General features: G+C 40.2%; 1 protein-coding gene across 3 annotated transcripts in view; it reads left to right on the top strand.

Moving 5' to 3' along the window:
* The window catches only part of cttnbp2nlb (CTTNBP2 N-terminal like b), a 127255-nt gene that overhangs the window by 103214 nt on the left and 4523 nt on the right, over positions 1-19518 (top strand). The window contains exons 1-2 of one of the 3 annotated variants that reach the window (XM_026154231.1): positions 8868-8976; positions 12864-12971. In XM_026154231.1, the coding sequence (XP_026010016.1) occupies positions 8923-8976; positions 12864-12971 (162 nt within the window). In that variant the 5' untranslated portion in view covers positions 8868-8922. The other 2 variants (XM_026154232.1, XM_026154233.1) reach the window with 2 other exon arrangements.

The following is a 19518-nucleotide window of genomic DNA, read 5'->3' as shown; positions in this document are numbered from 1 at the left end:
CGAGGCTTAGCTTTGCACAGAACAGACTGAACAATATGAAAGAGGATGAGTCATGTGTTGGTGCAGATTTACTGACTAACTGTTTACTCCCTAACCATTAGGGCGGTAGTTGTACACTTGGGAGTCAAGCTCCCTCGGGGGTTCCAAAACACATACTCACATGATTTTGCATTAGAGTGAGTGTGTGCGAGGGGGGGGGATTTACATTTGCTATTTTGTTTTGTTTTTTCTTGAATCTTAAAACTTCAATGAAGCCTTTGTGATGTGTTCAAATGAAAGAGAAAAGAGAGACCAAATCCAAACTTCAGCTTTAATGAAGTTTGGGAAATACTGCTTTCTCCTGCGTGATCATGCCTGATTATTACCAAAACTTACACAACGAATAAGTCAAATGCACTTAAAAGCACAAGCCACAACATGACTCAAGTTTAAAAGTCGGTCTTGTTCACAGGAGTCATGGAGTATATTTTCATATTAAGTTTGTGTTTAAAGAATAAAAGGATGGTTAGTGCTATGTTTACAAATAAAAAAGGGGCAGATTTTTAACAATGCTTTCTTCCCACGAACATCAGGTTGGCACTACGCTGAGCTTGGATTTAGAAACACGAGTATCTGGCTCTGTATTTTTTTAGAAATCCTTTGGAAAGGCAGTGTAATGTGATTTTTGGATTCTTGGGATTTGGGGATTTCAATGTATTTATTTGTTTGTTTGTTTCTGATTTATTGCATTCAGTGATTCATCAGACATCTCTCAGATGCCAGTGATGGAGTTTTAGTCTTCAGGGTCCTGCTCTGTACAGCAGAGATTTACGGTACGAATGTTTCTCTCCTTGCTCACTCTGCACTTTTCTTTGATGTAATGAACCCTCATGCTTTCTTACCCCATCACCCACAAAACCCTGGACCAGGCCACTTCCACTGTCTGACAGGAGTGGGATCCTGTTTCATGTAGTGTGCCGGTGTGTGTAATCAAGTATTGCTGTGTGAGAGAGAACGACAGGCAATTTAGGAATGATTAAAAGCCACTAAATCACTCTGTCACAGTCCTCTGGGTGGGTGTGGGTGGGTGTGTGGGTGCGTATGTGTGTTTCCAGGGGTGCTGTAAATCTGCGCTTGTTCTCACTTGCTTCTTGGTCCACTTTTCCCAGCAAAGTTGCCTTTCATCACAACAGCTCGCTCGGACAAGCAGCCATAACTCACTGTAAGTGGCCACCAGACGGGGGACATGATTTTCTGTCGAAATTAATGGGACAGATTGTATAGCAGAGTTGGCATCAAACAAGTAAACATTACACACACTCAGAAGCTTGCGTTACTGTCTCCGTCATTCATGCATACTGATTTTCTGTCCACAGCAAAGACAAACTGCACCACAACTGCCCATAACAGAAAAAGCAAGGCCCAATCTGCATGGTGCTCCACCACAGTGATGGAGGTGTGTGACTTTGCAGTAGCTCAGTCAGGACAGTCACAATGTTACCCAGCTCCCTTGGGTTGGGGGGGGTCCCCTCTAAATGCTGCTGCACAGAGGTATATTGCATCAGCCTGAGTGCCATTAGCTGTCCCTGCATGACTCCCACTGTGACTCAACTCTGGCTCTTCCTGTGAGACACTGGTAGGGGTACTGCATCTAGGCTGATGCTCAGAGGACTAAAACTAATTGGCAAAAGGTTCAGCAGGCTGCAGAGAAAATAAAGTGACGGGGTAAAGATGAATGAGCTGTGAAAGCTAAAGAACACAGATTAGAAAGCACATGTCTTACCGTTTCATTTTATCAGAGCAAATGGTGACAGAGTTGCTGAATGTACTGTGAAATTAATAAGGTAATATGACCTTTTAAAAACCAGGAAAAGGTTACGTGTTAGAATCGTTTACAAATCCCAATTGTATGACGTGACTGTCTCACATTTTACCCTACACTGCCCTCTGCTGGCTAGTATACCCAAATCCTGACCTTCCAGTTGGGGGCAAAGACACAGTTTCGTAGTTTTGTCTGTGTACATCACCACAGTGGATTTTTATTCAGACAAAAACTATCTGATGAAGCGCAAACCAACATTATTTTAAATATAAGGATTGTTTTCAACATTTGGAAGAAAATCCATAGACTTAACCAAATGCTGTTTGCTCTTTTGAGATACTCTACCAGACCTTTACCGCAGCTGTCTTCAGTTGCTGTTTGTTTGTGGGATAATTAACATGTGTGCAATATTGTGTGCAACTAAGTCCTTAGCCAGAATCTGATATGTGCCGGTCACTGACTGAATCAATGTTACCTGACCATATATTTTCTTTATTCAGGAATGTGCTGTGGGGACTTGCTACAGTTAGGATCATCACTTATTGGAGAAAGAAAAAATTTTAAAGACCACCAATGTGGTGGTCTTTAAAATTTTAGGTCAAACAGTCAAGATGCACTGAAGTGCAGACCAAAGCGGCACCTTCAGTTGCATGTTTGTGGATCTTTCTATATTTATTTTTGTGAGTTCATGTGACTCACTTGGTTTCTTTATCCCAAGAAACACTTTTACAACACACTTTGGGTCAATTTACATTTGCACTGGGAAGCAGCGTTTGATCAGTTTTCCATCATTTGGCTGAAATATACCTCTGTACACCTCAGAAATCCTCCTGCCACTTCTATCAGCAGTCACATCATTAAGAAACACTAGTGACTCTCTTTGACTGGCTGCTATAAGATTTCTGCCAGTGGAACCGAACTGTGTAGGCCCTGCCTGTGAGTGTAACCAGTGGTTTGGACCTTGTTGTAAACCCACTGCAGCTCCATCTATGAAGGTGTCTCTCAGTTGTAGACCTTGATAACAACGACCTCTTTTTCTCAACCATAGAAAGAATTCTGTCATCATGCACTTTAGTTATTCTCTGTGGTCTTTCAGACCTTTTAGTGTTGCTCAGTGGTGTTGCTTTGTAAGACTATCGCATGGCTGATTTGGGCAGCCCTAAAGCTTTTGATATCTCTCTGATAGGTTTTGTTTTCCAGCCTAACGATAGCTTCCCTCTCTTGCTCTGACATCTCTCTGGCCCTTGTATTTAAAATGATAGTACAATGATATCAAATCCAAGTTTCAACTTTGAATGAATTTCATATATTATGTATGCTTCATTTGTCATGAAATAACAAGGGAACAGGCTTCACTCGTCACTTAATCGGAGCTTCTGTGTAAAAACAGTTAATGCAGATTTTTTGTTGAAAAAAAGCCCTTGAACTAAAGCTGAAAGTCTGCACTTATGATCATAACTTGCTTTAAAATCCATGTACAGATGCAAATTTACAAAAATTGTCCAACAATTTATGGCCCTAACCTCATGAGGACTGAACAGGTTACAATTATATAGTACATAAATCTATTTCAAACATAGATCTGATAGCTTCTGCTGATGGCTGTGCATCAGAGTCAGTGATTGTAATATAAAGTGACATTTGCTTCACCTTCAAAACCAGGCACTGAGAGCCATCGCCCCCTCTCTCCAGTGCTGCAATTTTACTTTTCTTCCTCTTGCCCAGCAGCCATTGCCAGATATTTGTACCTCTCTCCAGCATGACTCACCACGTACTGGTTACACAGTAGTTCAGCGGTAAGTGAGGAAGATACGCATAAACACACACTCACTCACTGGTTACAGGAGGCGACATTCACCGGGCCAAGTGCCAAATCATCAGGCAAGCTAGGGGATCACAGTGAACCGCACACTGGCGCTGTGAACTTTGGAAGCCTTGTTACAGCTCTGGTACAAAATGTGTTTTTGTGAGCATGAATAAATATGCAATGCTGTCAACTGATTGCACCTCATATTAACTCTGCGTGAATTGTCTGTCATGACATTTCAGGTATTTAGGTTTAAAGCATTTTAAAAGCATCTCGTATTTCTGTTGGATGAGGTTGCATTTATTTATTTTGTGTAGTTGTGGGTGGGGGAGGTCTGTGAGAGAGACAGAGAGGCACAGATGCAGTCAGTTTGCCGTACGTCTCAACTGAGGTTTTCTGTCAGCTGGTCAGACAGGCAGGTGTCCTCTTCAATGTCATCGACTGTCGCTGAGGTTTAGAGCTGACAAGAGGAGCCCTTCATTAGCAAATCACTTCCCAGACAACATCTGGAGGACACACCAGCTATCATCTGCTATAATACACCTCTTGATTCCCTGTCTTCAAAATAGCATAGACAGTATTAAGGCATATAAATAAACGCTGTCCAAGAAATTACCCAGGGAATATGTAAAGACTGAGATTATATTAAGTAGCAGTCAGCATGTTTACGCATTACGTGCTGCCTTCTTTCATCTTCACTCTCCTTTGTGTTCAAACCTCACTATCAGCCGCTATTTCTCACAGTCGGTCCTCAATATCTTATCTGTTTCTCGTGACCTTCTCTCACTTCTCCTTGTTAAACTCATCTTTCCACAATTGATCTGACACAAAAAAGAGGCATGTTACTATAGCTGCTGACTGTAAGTGCTGCAGGCAGATAGGCATTTGAAAAATCGTAGGAAGGTATGAACTTTTCCTATTTTATTTCTTTCTGTAAACACTTTCAATCACGATTAAGGGACAGTGCGCCATCTTTCAAATATAAAGTTTTGTACATCCGAATACAATAAAAATGATCTTACAGAGTCTTAAAACTGGCCAAATACAATCTCAAACAAACTAAGTTATTAATTGTTTAACATTAATTAAATTAAGCAAAAATATGGAAGCATTGTGTAAAGAAGGAAAAAAAGTAATAGCTTGTTGAACCACTTTTAGCAGCAATAACAACCATTAAGTTTCCTTGTCATAACTCTATCAGGCTGTCACATAGTTGTGGATGAATTTTGTCCCACTCTTCTTTATAATATTACTTTAGGTCATTGATTTTTGTGAGATTTCTTTAACGCACATGATTAAGATAAGGTTGAGGTCTGGAGTCTGACTGAACTATCGCAGCACCTTCATTTTTTAAACCATTCCTGTCAGTTTGACCCAGTAGTTTGAGTTATGTTTTGGTTTATTTTTGAATGATGGATTGTTCTTTATGTTTCTCTGGTGCTTTGTTGGGTTTTATGATGAATCTGCGTTTCAAGTTACTTTGGTGTGTTTGATTGTTTTCTTATTCTCTAAGTGTTTGTGGTGATGATGATGATGTTCTATGTTCCAGCTTATTCTGGTTTATTTTTAGTTCTGCCCGTGTTAAGTCTGTGTTTCTTAGTCCTTGTGTCTTATTTCCTGTTTTATTGTGAAAGTCTATGTCTTATGTTAGTGTGTGCAGCTTTGCTCCCCTGCCTCGTTAGTCCAATTTCTCCCAGCTGTGTCTCCCTCCTGTTGCCCATTCCCTGATTACCACCCTGTGTATATTAGCCCTGTGTTTTCCTGTGCTCAGTGTCGTGTCGTACCCTCAGAATTATGGCTGTGTGTTCACGTCTCAGTGTCATTGTTCAGTTCATGTGTTTCTCACCAGCGATAAAGCTAAGGTTCTCAGTTTCAATTCAGAGTCTCGCATTTGGATCCTCCTCTCCATCCGCCTGCACACAGAGCCCTGACAATTCTGTTGTAAATTGGTTGCTATGCTTCCTTGAAAGGACTCATGGATATATTTCATATGCTCATATGTACTTCATGGATCATTGTCTTGTTGCGTGACCCACTTTTGGCCGAGCTGTTTAGCTGTTGGACAGATTACCTCAAATTTGATTTGAGAATACTTTGGTACACAGAGGAGTTTTCTCAGTGACCACAAGGTGCCAAAGTACTGTGGCTGTCAAACAAGCCCACCTCGCCACCGTCAAGCTTCACAGTTAATATGAGGAGTATTCTGAATAATTTTTGCCAACCTAACGTGTGCTGCCATGTTCTTTTTTAAAGAGCAGAGACTTTCTCCTGGAAACCATTCACACCAAGCACAACTTGTTCAATCTTTTTCTTATTGTACTGCCATGAGCTTTGACATTTGGCACGCTAAATGAGGCATGTAGAGTCTGAGATGTAGCTCTTGGTTTTTTGCAATTTCCCTGACCATTGCATGGTCTAACCTCAGGGTGAATTTATTTGGATTTCAACTCCTGGGAAGATTGGCAACTATCTTGAATGTTTTCCACTGTGAATAACTTTAGAACTGAAAGAGGGTTTACCTTCTTTTTTTTCTATTACTGTAATACAGAAAACATGTTCAGATGATGATGAAAGGATGCCACACTGAGAAGCTGTCAGAACCTGAAAGAGTTTGCCATTAGATGCCAATGCAACGGCAAAGGAAAAGACAAGAAGAGCAGGCACTCTGCTTTTTTCTAAACCTGTTGCTCAGCTTTAATAAAAGCTGATTGCGGAAGGTAATTTCCATTACCTCTTTCTACGAGCACAGGAAGATGAAGCATTGCCTAACGCCCACTTGTAAAGCTGAGAAACAGACACATAAAGGCTGTGACAGTGAGACAACACTGCTTTTCATTTAAAACAATACATCAAAAATAGTTTTGAAACATGCAAGAAGAGATCATTAATTACATTTTTAAGTGGGCTCTTGAAGTGTGTTTCTTTCTCTGTTTCTGTTTACTTATCCAGAATATATAGATAAATACAATCCCAACCTGGAACTGGAACTGGAAATAGTTCACCTCAAAGTAGAATGCATGTGCACCTGTGACAAATGCATCTAGTTCAGCTCAACACAGTTCTGTTTCTGTCACAGAAATGTGGTTTTTTTTAGGATTCATAGCTGAATGTTTCATGTAACACAGCTGCTTAAAAATATAGCAGATGTTTAATGTTACACGATAAATGCCCAGTGTTGAAACAGCTGTGGATTGAAAAAGGAAAAAACGTAAATAGACCATGGCGGTTTCTTTCACCATTAATTCAACAGGTTTTTGGTTTGAACTGAAGCTGAACTCTGATTCAAACCTTTTTGCTTTTCTTGTATTTATTTTCTTTTTTTGGTGGGGAGGGGGTTAAGTAACCAGACCAGATATTTTATTTATTATCAAAGTAGGCTCCTTTTAATTTGAATCATTAGCATAAATTGACTCAAAGAGCTTTTTAGCTGCTCTGTTTCAAAGTTCACAATAATATGCTAATAGATTTTATTCCCCTTCACGTCACAATTATTTTGTTTTTATCATGATAAAATTAGGTATTAAAGGCAAAGAAAACAATTTGGAGGTGTTTTTGTAGGTTATGAGCCAATAGTTTTAGTCGAGTAGCCAACTTAAGATAAGATAAGATAAGATAACCTTTATTAGTCCCACACGTGGGAAATTTGTTTAATCTTAATTTAACTTAAGATTAAATTAGGCAAAATGTGGCCAATGAAAATAAATAAATGTGGCACGGACATGTGTGACTAGATCCACCCAAATACAACTTGCGTTTGGATGTCTTATATAAACTTAAATAACACCTACTTGATAAACTTATTAGCAGAAAAATAGTTGTCAGTATAGCTACATATCTTAAATCTCAGAGTAAGTGTGAGAAGTGCATTGAGTTTTGATAGCTTTGTTGGCTGAGAGGTACTACGTGATATTTTCAGGCCTAATTTCAGTGGTGCAAAGTTTTAGTGGGCAGAAAGATATCTACATGGAAAAAGCCCAAGACAGGGAAAATGTTGTTGTTGTTGCTAATGACCTTGGTGCTCTTGGCTGTTATTACACTGATTTCAGTGGCCATGCCTTAATGTTAGATTTGATCACAAATTTTAAAACTTGAAGACGTTTTGAGACCTAGACCTGATGTAAAATAAAAAAAATAATCAATTTTTGATCCAACACAGTCCTGTGCCAGATAGTAAAATAGTTGTGAAACTTAATCTATTGATTTTACTGATGGTGTTCATGCGTTCAGTCCCAGGTATCACATCATGTATTCAGCAAACAAAAGCTGGAATTTGTACCATATGGACAAAATAGTTTGCAACCAAATGGCACTATATTGCCACCTGCAGGATGACAACGAAAGTGGAACTGGCGTAGGAGGATTAAAGCCTGCTGTTTTTATAGACTGAAGCATTTTCCACTGTGCAATTTTTAACTGCACCCTCTTAGTTACTTTATTATTGCAGTGTTACAATTATGTGTATTAAAAAATACAGTATAAACACAACTTTATAAATGTGTCCCAAGTCCATATTTATCCATATCTTTTTTTACCATATCTGGAAGAATACTTATTCTTACATTTGTCAGTATCCATCTAGAAAACGGCGACCATCTCATGTCTAATGGACTTGAAATATTGAAATTGTGCAAATGTTGTTAGTGCCACGCTTAGTGGAAGTAAGCATTTTTTAGTAAATGGTCAGTGAAAATAAACTGTCTTTTAACTGCTCTTTCACTGTAAAAGAGGAATTAAAGGATAGTTTATTTGTGTGTGTGTGTGTGTGTGTGTGTGTGTGTGTGTGTGTGTGTGTGTGTGTGTGTGTGTGTGTGTGTGTGTGTGTGTGTGTGTGTTTGAAGATTGCTCATTACAATCTAAGAAAGCGCACAATCTAAAATAACAGCCAGTCTGGCCTTCTAAGCCACCAGACAGACAAGCTTGAAGTCAGTAAATACTACAATAAATTGTGGTTGGTCTCAATCCTGTAACTTAACCAACCGGTTTTGGCTCTTACTTTTTTTAAAAGAGTAGGTTCACAAAGCCAGCACAGGAACAAAACAAGGACATGTTGGAACAAAGGTTAGAGTGTTCAATGCCGTGACCTCTCTTTGCTAATGTGACTAAACCAGTCCACTGTTCACTGCTTGAAAGACGATCTCCAGTACTTAGGACAGGTTGGTTAACCACAACCCCTCTAAATCAGGCTATAATTTATATAATGCGTCGTCATATAATGGTCCTTGCAAAACCACACGTGACGTGCAGGACTAAACTGTGAACTTGAGATAGAGTCTAAGACGTCTTACAGATCGGGTGCACTGATCAAGTAGGAAAGATGAGGTGCGATGTTGCCATGCGGCCATCAGGAGGGGCTGGAACAAAGCAAGAGGTAGCACGCTGTATTCACCACGAGGCTTACGGTGCTGAGAGTACTTAGTGGAATAATTCGCTCAAAGTTTGCTTTTAAAGGGAGACTATTTCTAAAGCAAACAGCCGAAGCCTTTTAATCATATTGAAATCATTTATTGTGACTTCTATGGCAAAACAAATCTTATTTTCACTCCGTGTGTACGCTTCAAGCATTCACACCATCCATCGGAACTGGTAAATATACAGATTTATTTTGCGATTAGACCAAATCTTTCAGAATTTAACGCACAGACACGGACTTGCCATAAATCTAACGTTGGACGTCCGAAACAAAGAGGTTTATCCCGGACACCCATGACCGCATATATCCCCGCCCTCCACCGATCAACCCACCAACCATTGGTTGAGCTGTTGCACTACGCCTTTGTGATTGGCTGACTGTCTCGTCACTGAAGGTCTGTTGTTCACGCTCGCACCAGAGCAGCAGCTCCAGTGACAGTGGAGTGCTTTGATTCATGCTGTTGTGGAGTCCCCCGTTTTTGGATTCAAAGAACAGTTAATGCGGCCAGAAAAGAGCGCATGAAGGTATGGAAGAGGTTTTTACCACTTTGCTTTGGCGGGTTGTTAAAGTAAAAACTAAACTGCAAAAGTCCACAGGTGAATCTCTGACACAGTCTGAGATTTGCTTGTACGATAAAGGATTTTGGTATTTCTGATTTTTACAGGGGTTAACTTGGGACCTTGTGCTAAGTCATTACGGGGAAAAACATTTCCACATAAATATAGTAGCCAAAATAAGAGGAATCTGAATAATCGTTCATTTTCAGGCTGTAGGGTGTGAGTGCTTCAGTAGTATTGATTGTACCCTAAATCCCAGCTATAGCTATTAATAAAAGGTAATTTGATGTTGTTATGAGGTTTATGGCACTTGGATATTGAACTGAATGTTACCAATCCAGAAAATAATGACATCCCCTTGTGTTACACAAAGGCCCGGGACGGCAGGTGGATCCTCTGCTGCTCCTGAGCAACCCCAGCGATCATTTAGAAATGCATGGAGCAGACTGAGCACTCTTTCCCACACAGTGAGCAAAGCAGGGAGGACCCTTCCCGTTTTCTTAGCTAATTTTTAACCTGAGAGAAACCACAGTAGAGAGATTAAAGAGAGAGCATAAACTATGTGCGAATTCACTCAAGATGACCACAGTAACTGAGGTGTGTACTCTCCCTTTGGCACTTACCACAGACCACATTAGATGCTCTGCTTCTATATTGAATGTCTGGCTTGATATGGATGAGCATAACCTCTAATTTTAACACCATGAATGTATTTGCTTTGGCTTATTACCGGATCAAGCTTTGCTACTCACACAGCCAACCTGCAACAGTTAAAACCATGTCAGCTACAGAGTGGGTTTCAGTAATTTACTCTTGAGTGACGATTCCCATGGTTTGGGTATCCCTGGAATGTGGCAACGATTTTCCATGGAAGCTGATCGAATGACAAATACCCAGTTTTGGCATTACACTGACTGGAAACAGGTCAAACATACAGCAGTACTGACACAAAACTAAAGTACGTGTGTGGTTGAGAAAGAGTGAAACCACTTTCACATTATGACAAGTAAGTAGCCAGTAAATAACTGCTGATTCACACTCTGCTGCTTTGCTGTGAATGTCGGTGAGCCACAGAATGCACTCTGGAATTCTGGAGGGACAGAGAGTGTTGTGGGATCGCTGCTTGAAGAAAGCAAAAGCTTTGAAACTTCGTGGCAGCGAGGAGAAGAGGGTGGGTTTCTTTAAAAAAGAGGAGATGAGAAAAGTTGCTTTGACAAATTAAAGGAAATATCAAAACACCAAATGGTTTAGTAAGTATGAAAATAAAACTCATCACACGATGTGCCATTTGCAGACAGCAGATCTTGACTCAGTTGAACACCTAAAGACAGAGCTGGGCAATTAATGTTCCCAACGGGTCACATGAGAAACGGGGACTGTTGTGGAGGGCCACGACAATAAGCTGAACTCAGTTCTGCTACTCGTAAGATTAGACGATACACTTAGTAGACATAGTGGAAATGGCAGCATTTTATCATTTTTTAATCAACAATATTTCAAAAACAAGTGTGTTTTTTGGAAAGATTTCAGAGATTTTTGACTCATACAAAGTGTTGTTGTTCTTTTGCTTTTAGTTTAATTACTTCATCTGTAGTTTTTCAGTTCTGTTTTGTAGGTTTCTTTAGATCTAAAAATCTAGTCTGCTTTGGGCTTGAACAAGTGCACAGAAGTCAGGCTCAGTGGCTGTGCAGGAAACACGAAGGACAGCTGTATATGCATTTGTTAACCTTAATGAATGAGAATATTTGTTCATGTATGAGGTAGATCCAAAGTGAAACAACATCTAATGAGATCTCTCCTTATGTGTAGAAAGTATTTTTTGAAAGAAGAATAAAAATCCAGCAGTGACACTGACTTAAAGTGCTCGAATGAATCGAAAGTGCAACACACTCAATCAGTGCTCTTTCTCTGATTAAATTACCTATTTAAGTTTTAGCATTAATAAAATAAAATAATTTTTTAGTACTGACATGCAGCATCTGCGGGTGTAATATAAAATGCAAAGAATTCAGTTCTGTCTTCATTTCAGTCAGTTTTTCTTATATCTGCTTCAAAGGTGACATTTTTCTCTGGCAGATTTGGACAACAACCAGTTGAAACACCTGCCAGTTTGTCCCATTTGAGTCCCAGCCAATCAAAGCATTCACACGTGTCACAGACATCACAGCTCTTGCCCCGAGCTTCAACTGAAGCTCCAGATTTCCTGCAATGTCCTTGATCCAGCTTGTTCCTGTCAAATGCAGAGTCCATGAAACACTCTTTGATAAACCACCAGAGAATTACTTATTGTTTTTGCAGTTGTATGGGAAATCGTGGAGCTGGTCTTGATCGCTCCATCCTGGTAAAAACAAAAAAAAAGTCCTTGGTTGTTTTTGCAGCTTTGCAGGTTTAGATGTGTGTTCCCCCTCTGCTTTAGTCAAGTTGCATTTATTTGCCTATTTAGTCTCATAATGGTGACTCAAACTGTGATCCTGAAATGCAGCAACCGGCTCTTGCATTGTGTTTCACCAAACAGCTGAAATGGGGCAAACCTCATGATTTATACTTATTTATGTTGGAATTTTAATTTCCCATTGACCTCATGTCAGGTCGATCAGGGACAACCAAATGGCCAGATGTGACCCATGAATGTTAAAGTCTGCCTTTACATATGGGCCCCATGAGGAAGACCATGATCATAATCTCCTTCTTCACACATACCTCATCAAACTCTTGTCACACTGAGCAGTTTCGATGTGATTTAAAGGAGCTGATTTGAAAATGACTTCATCTGCAATTCAAAAGATGAAGTCAACTTTCAGAAAGGTCTGTCTCAGTTTTAAGAATGATGTCAGCTGTGTGAGGTGTGTTATGTCTGGCCCCTGTGACTAAACAGGGCCCTGCTGTGAATCACAGGATGCAGTAGTGTAGGTGTAGCATGGCTAAGGTCTTACAAGCTTAAAAAAAGATGTTTCAGACTATCACATTTGCCTAACAGTCTTGGGATTTGGACTTAATGTGCAGATATGCTAATGACTTCCTGTTTATAACCCGGAGCACAACTCAGCAAGTCCACAGATGGGACCCGAGTCCCTTTGTATATCAGTTCTGTGTCGCTCCCTGAAAAATGAGAATGAGTAGCTACTACTGGGGGCTGATTTACATATAAATCAATTTGTAATACCCAGAAGCAATCTTGTTTCCTAATTTGATTTCATTCTTTTTTCATCTGCTCCTTTAATGAAATAAAACAGTTTTTAGGAACAATGAGAAATCTTGCTTTCACTCACTCACTCTTTCTGTCTTTAGGAGGAGAAGATGAACGTGGAGGCTCTAAGCAGAGCGGAGCTGCTGACTCTCCTCAGTATCTTGGAGGGGGAGCTAGAGGCCCAGGATGTAGTCATACACGCCCTCAGGGTAAGTTGGCAGCTACATCTGATACAACAGATCCCCCCGTGGACTCGTGCTTACCGAAGGAGTTACATGACGGAGCATAATTAACCGTATCATTTCCATCCCAGTATCCCAATAAATAAAACAAAATGTGAGACTATCTTTAGTCCATACACCATTTGACACTAAAATTAACCTGTTTCAGCATCACGCTCCCAATAAGAATGTGAGTGAACTGGGAGGGGATATGTAAACAGGAAGTTGAGGAAAAAGAGCTAGTGAAGACGATGGCACAGCAGCCGTTCTGGGTTCATCAGAGCACCAGTATTATTGCTGGTCAGTCTGGCCTTTGACCAAATTTTCTTTTTAAACTCAAGTCACTTTTCAGTTTTGACTATTGTGTCTCGATTGAGTTCAGACAGACTGCAGTTTATACTGGTGTCTTTTGTGACCACATTAGTTTAAATCTGGGGATTCCCATTGTTGCAAAATGAAAACAGAAGCGGATTACTCTGGTATGTTGCCTCAGGTAAATATTTCAAAGCCTTGCAAGAGCTGTTTAGCTTGGGCTAATTAGTTGTACATAACTGTGTTTGGAACACTAAACACAGACTATGAAGATGACTGCAGATTGCATTTTTAGATTGCATACTCTACATAGCATTTAGGCAAAGTTGTGCCAGTCAACACCCAAACATCTTTCAACTTGGGCAACCTGAATCACAAGAGTCCACATTAGAAAAGATTATAAACGTCATTCCAGACAAAACTCCACAACAGCCATGTTTCATCACACGTCTGATTTTAGAGAACCGTTTAGGCTTGGTTTTCTTTTGGATGTTGAGTTTTGTGCAGCTAATTCACTCAAGCTGAGAGAATAGCTTTCTTTTCCAACAACAGTGTTTAGTGTCTGGGCCTGGTCTGATTAGTTCTCTTTGTGCCGCTTTTTATACTCCTGCCACAGCAGCTGTTCTATGCTTAGACCGTGAATGTTTGCCTCATTGTCTGAAATAACAATTAGGCCTACAATGAGAACAAGTAGCAGTGATGTGATATATAGGCTTTGATATTGACATTTATCTAAAAAGCAAATGAGAAGGCAGAATTTCAGTGCCGGGACCTGAAGGAAAGCCATTCTAACCACACCAGCTCATATGCAAGTCAAAGGGCTGCTATGTAGAGCTGAAGCATACAGTGTTTGACCTGAAACTCAGTGCACATGTTCAACCATCCCCTCAGGACAAATGCATAGTCGACTTATTCCTTTTTCCAAATCTTTATTACTCTGTTTTTTCTTCTATCTCTTTTCCTCACAACACAACCACATTACGGGGGGACTTTGATGTTTAACTGTGACCCATGTCCCATCTGCACAACTGACACACACACACACACACACACACACACACACACACACACACACACACACACACACAGGTTTGGTGGTCTCCATGGGGCCTGTCAGAGGCTGCAGTGTTTACTGTGCAGAGGATGTACAGAGTTATAGGCTTAGATCACTGACTTCCTTTGTTCCAGCTGGGGGCCGGTACAGTAGATTGCTGACAGGTCAATGTAAGGGCAGACTGTGTGTTGAAGGGAGTGTCAGGACTTGATAGCAGGCTTCAATTTAGTCTGTCTCTGTGTATCAGTTTGACACCCAGGAAGTCTATTTATACAATTTGTGTTTCACTATCTTGGGTCTTTTGTACCTTCCCACTCTGGTTAACATATCTCAAGCAGTTGCTATAACAATGCTTTTCCTCAATTAGAGCTCTCTTTTCAGTTTGTTTACTAGCACACTGCACTTACCAAAGAAGTCAATGCTTACTTGCATGTGGGGCAGATTGCTCTACCATATTTTCCAGTATTTTCCTACCTCAAACACTCTCTCCTCCCAGCAGCAAGTACCTGGGACTGCAAAACAAACCTGCATCTTTGTAACCCCTCCTTCACCTGAAACCCCTGCAAACCTGGAGCTGCAACAGTTGTTTGCTTACTTAATCACACAATGAGATGGTGTCAACTGTGGGACTTGTCTCTACAGATTCTGGGTTTTAATGTTTCCAGTTCTCATCAGCGAGGACACAGATGAGCAGTTTTACTAGAGGGAACATTCCTCAGAACATGACACCAGAAACAGGTCTTGCATTCCAAGAGGTGTGGCGTATGTTTTGAGTTAACAATTGTCTGCAACTAAAGGGAACTAATGCTATTATTATCTTCTCCCTGTTAAGCGCTGAGCAACTTAAAGTTAGTGTATTGAAAACATGTACTTTAGAGAAGAAGCTCTACACCTGCTCCTTAAATTGGCAGTGAGGAAGTATAAGGTTGGTCCTTGTAGACTGGTGCATTTCTGTTGAGACAAAGTGGGGAGCAAATGTACAAAACAGACACTGTAACGAAGTCTGTGACGCTGGATTATCTGATAATGGAACTGTTTTTGTTTGTCCAGGCAACAGAGTTTGTGTGGTAATGTTTTTCATATGATGTCATGTCCTGTAATCCTAAAATGCTTTGTCTATTTTTATAGGCTGATGTGATTTCCCGACTCCATAAACAATAAGGGTGGGCAAGACTTTATTGTTCAGATAAGAGTGTGTACTGCCCGATTTGGACAAGTTCTTAAGATTGGCAGGGTAAACATTATAAAAAAGGGCCACTAACCACACAGAAGTTTCCCTTAAAAGGAAGCCTAATAGAGTATTGTAGTGTACACTCGGTCAGTAACCAACAGCTGGGAGATTGTAAGAGGACAGCTCATTGACTTAAAGTGTGTAAAAGAGAAGGTGGGTCCACTTAAATATCATTTAAACAGCATCTGGAAACACAAACCATGTCACACACAGAATTGATAGAAACAAGTAGTTGAATATGAGGCAATGTTTTCCTAAGGATGCCTTTTTATGGCTGCTTCTGTTACACCTTAACTAGATTTCAAAATAAAGGTTTATATCTAACAACACCCTTCATTTTATTTAGATTTACCACACAGCCTGGCACTAGTAATAATAATACAACTTTTTTAAAAAGCCACATAGGAGATCTGGCACAGAGTTTCCTTGTTCCACTAATGAAATGCCTTTTTGAAAGCAATGCCTGACCAAAGGGTGAGAACACCCACTTCCATGTTGCATCAGTAACTGCTGATGATAACATTTGCTGCAGTTAAACATTACTTAGAAAGTTTCATTTGGTGTCGTCCCACTTATCTTAGCACCACCTGTGATTAATATGTACCTGGGAGGTGTCTCGAGCACACCTTAGCTTACATTTCATAAAGCAAACACCTAAAATCTCATAATCCCATTTTTCTTTCTCTCGCTCCCTCTGTCTGTCTCTCTCTCTCTCTCTCTTTTGTAGAAGAAGAAATAAAAGTAATGAATAAAAAAGTGAGTACTATCATTGAATTACACTTGACTTACAAGTCAATTTGTAGTTTTAATAACTGTTATAAACTTAAAGAGACATGATGTCTCACCACATGCCTACATTGTCGAGACACCGTTTGAGGGGGCCGCTGTGCTGCAGGGCATTATTTATCTGCATCATCTGGAAAAGCTAATCAGCGTAAACCTAATACACTGTTTTTAACTCTGATTTTTAATTATTAAATCTTTCTTATTTGCTGGTTGTCTGTTTTAGCTGTGTGTGCAACCAAATTTTGTTTATATTCTTATTGCTGGCTTTGCACATAATGGCAATAAATAATAACCCATTTAGGCTGAGACATTTTTAAATTGCCTCTATTTTTTTCTGTTGCCATGTAGGTCTACAATTTCAGTCAGTTTGGAGTGATGGAAAGGTGTAAAGGAGAATTTATAAGAAACTAAAGCAACAGAAGTAATAAAAGAAGCATTGAAGCACCTTTTCATAGTATGTAGAGAGTTCGCCTGCTCCTATTATGGCTACTATTTAGTCTCCCAGTTAAAATAATACCTTAGCAAATCTCTGCTTCAGTTTGGCTGTTTCTCACATTTCTGCTAAAACCTCTGTAAGCTAACTGCTTAGCAACATTAGCTAATTAGCTTTTTACTTGTAAGAATACTAATGACACTGCTGGCTCAAGTTAATGTGTGGCTATTAGTTGTGTATGTGTTAGCTATAAAAAATATATGTGTTATATATGTTCATACATCATGTGTTTGTATGTGAGCTTGCTGTATTTTTCTGCAACCTACTTTGAGTAGGATGTGTACGGGCTCTCCTAAGAAATTACTCCATACTCTTGCTTCTGTTAAGCTGTGGTTTTTTATGGTGTCATTAGTGGTTAGCTAGCTAGTAGTTAGCTCCCGGCTGTCATACCAAACTCACTGAAGATGCACACTATTGAGCAGATATGTTATGTATAACCATTTTAATGGAAGTTTTCACTCTCATAACTGCTGCTTGAAGAAAAGAAAAAACAACCACTTGATTCCATTTAACTTGTATACAAAGTGTCAGTTAAATCAGATAATCAGTGCACATTTTGACTTTGTCTGTGCTACTTGCTGAGCTAATTGAGTACCAAATTCAAATTGAAAAGTATCCTGCATATTTTTTCCCATGACTTCCTATAAAGACATTTGTTGTCTGTAGTTGTGTAGAGCTATGTAGCAGAGAGGCTTTGCTTGTTGTGCCCTGTCATAAAGGAAAGTGCAGTCTGTCATTACGATCAGAACTGTCCCGGCAAAAAAACACGAGAGGCCAGACCTTAGGCCAGCTCTGCTACAAACACACACTGAGCCCAGCCCTTAATGGTCTGTTTAAACAGCTATTTAACTCAGGAAGCTGCAGTTTTCTCTCCAGTTTTACTCTAATGACCAACAGAAAAATAACAAAAGTTCACAACCACAGTTCAGGATATACATAATGGCTAACACAAAACTTTATAGTCATAGAAAAAGGGAAACTGAGATACGGATATACAGTCGTATTGGTTCTCAGACACTGAAGGCTGCAGGGTCAGACTTGGGAACAATGCATGGGACTGAAAGCACTGAGACAGTGTCTTTGTGCAAGTTCTGTAATCTCTTCACTGAGGGTCACATTCTTTGTATAGCCAGAGAGAAAGCCTCAAATACAGCCTTCCTACTGAAGCCCTGAGGGTGTGTGTGTGTTGTAATGGTATTTTTTGTTTTGTGAGAGCATGTGAGAAAAAGAGCCTGACAGAGAGGAGGAAGTAAAGAGATGCATTTTCTAACAAGTGATGATGAACTTACAGAGGAATGCAGTGGCATGCATGTTTGGGCATGGGAACGAGGAGAAGGCATTCAGCTGGGGTGTCTGATGAGAATAGTAGGGGGAGATGGAGACTTGTGTCCCCAAGACCCGTGGAGTAAACTCTGAAGCATGTGCTCACATCATTAGGACTGCCTGCGGACCCTGAGTGCCTCCAGAACTCAAACATACTAAACATACTAAACATACTATCTGCTATGTAGTCAATGAGACCTCCTAATTTTTTCCCCTGAACAGGTGTGCTGTCACTTTTTATTCACTTGTTTTTAGTTTACATATAATTGAACCACTTTAATAGCGTCGGGTTTGTGTGTGTGTGTGTGTGTGTGTGTGTGTGTGTCTGAGTTTATGGTACAAACATTCACCGCTGCATCCCTGGGGAGGCGTTAACATCTGCCCCTGGTGGGGGGACTGGATAGCCGTTCCTCACCTCTTTGTGTTTGGTTTGAGGGGGATGACCATCTGCTTGGTCTCACGCTGACGATAACATCACTCAGCGCAGATTTCCTGCAATCACACAAACACACGCTTCCGGATCTATGTCCAGTCATAATGATATCCTTTTTTGGTTCGGTGCCACAGTGTGGAAAAGAGGCTTCATCCTATCAAACCCATATACTGTCATACATAAGAAACACTGGTTTCTGCTGAGTCAAGTCTGAACTTGTACTCACATATTAATGTGCATGCATGTTCGGGACATAACAGTCCCGGAAAAAACAAAATACATCTTCAATGTTTCCATAGAAGTTAAGAGAACAAATTGCAGTCAGGTCCTGTTAATTAAATCAACTTAATTAAATGATCTCCAGCAAGCGTGCACACCTCTGTTAAAGGAGAGGGTTGGGGCAGTTTGCTGGTATTCACTTGTGTTTGAACACAGTTCCAAGGAGGAAAGACTTCGTGCTGCTGCCTGTCAATCTAGGGGGGAAATCACCCCAAAGTCAGGCTGTGGAACGCTCAGAGAAATGTAAAAGAGACACAGATCTTATACTGCTAACTGTTAGAGTTAATGATAGTACAATCAGAAAAAGATTGGACTAGTGTGACTTTCTGGAAGGGTTGCCAAAAGCCTGTTTTCTCTATAAAGAACGTGGCTACATGGCTTGGGTTTGCAAAGTTGTGTCTAAACAAACTAGACTCCTGGAACAGTGTCCTTTGTACAGACCAAAGTGGAGATGTTTGGCTATAATGTAAAGCACCACATTTTGGATAAGACAAAACACGGCATATCAGGGCAAACGCCTCCTACCAAATGTCAGTCACAGAGATATAGAGATAATAATTAGTGCTTGTTTTGCAGCCATGAGACCTGAACACCTTACAGTCTTTGATTATGAACTTAGTATTC

Source organism: Astatotilapia calliptera, chromosome 20 (assembly GCF_900246225.1).
Source record: "Astatotilapia calliptera chromosome 20, fAstCal1.2, whole genome shotgun sequence".
Classification (NCBI taxonomy): domain Eukaryota; kingdom Metazoa; phylum Chordata; class Actinopteri; order Cichliformes; family Cichlidae; genus Astatotilapia; species Astatotilapia calliptera.
This window is presented reverse-complemented; position numbering and strand designations above follow the sequence as displayed.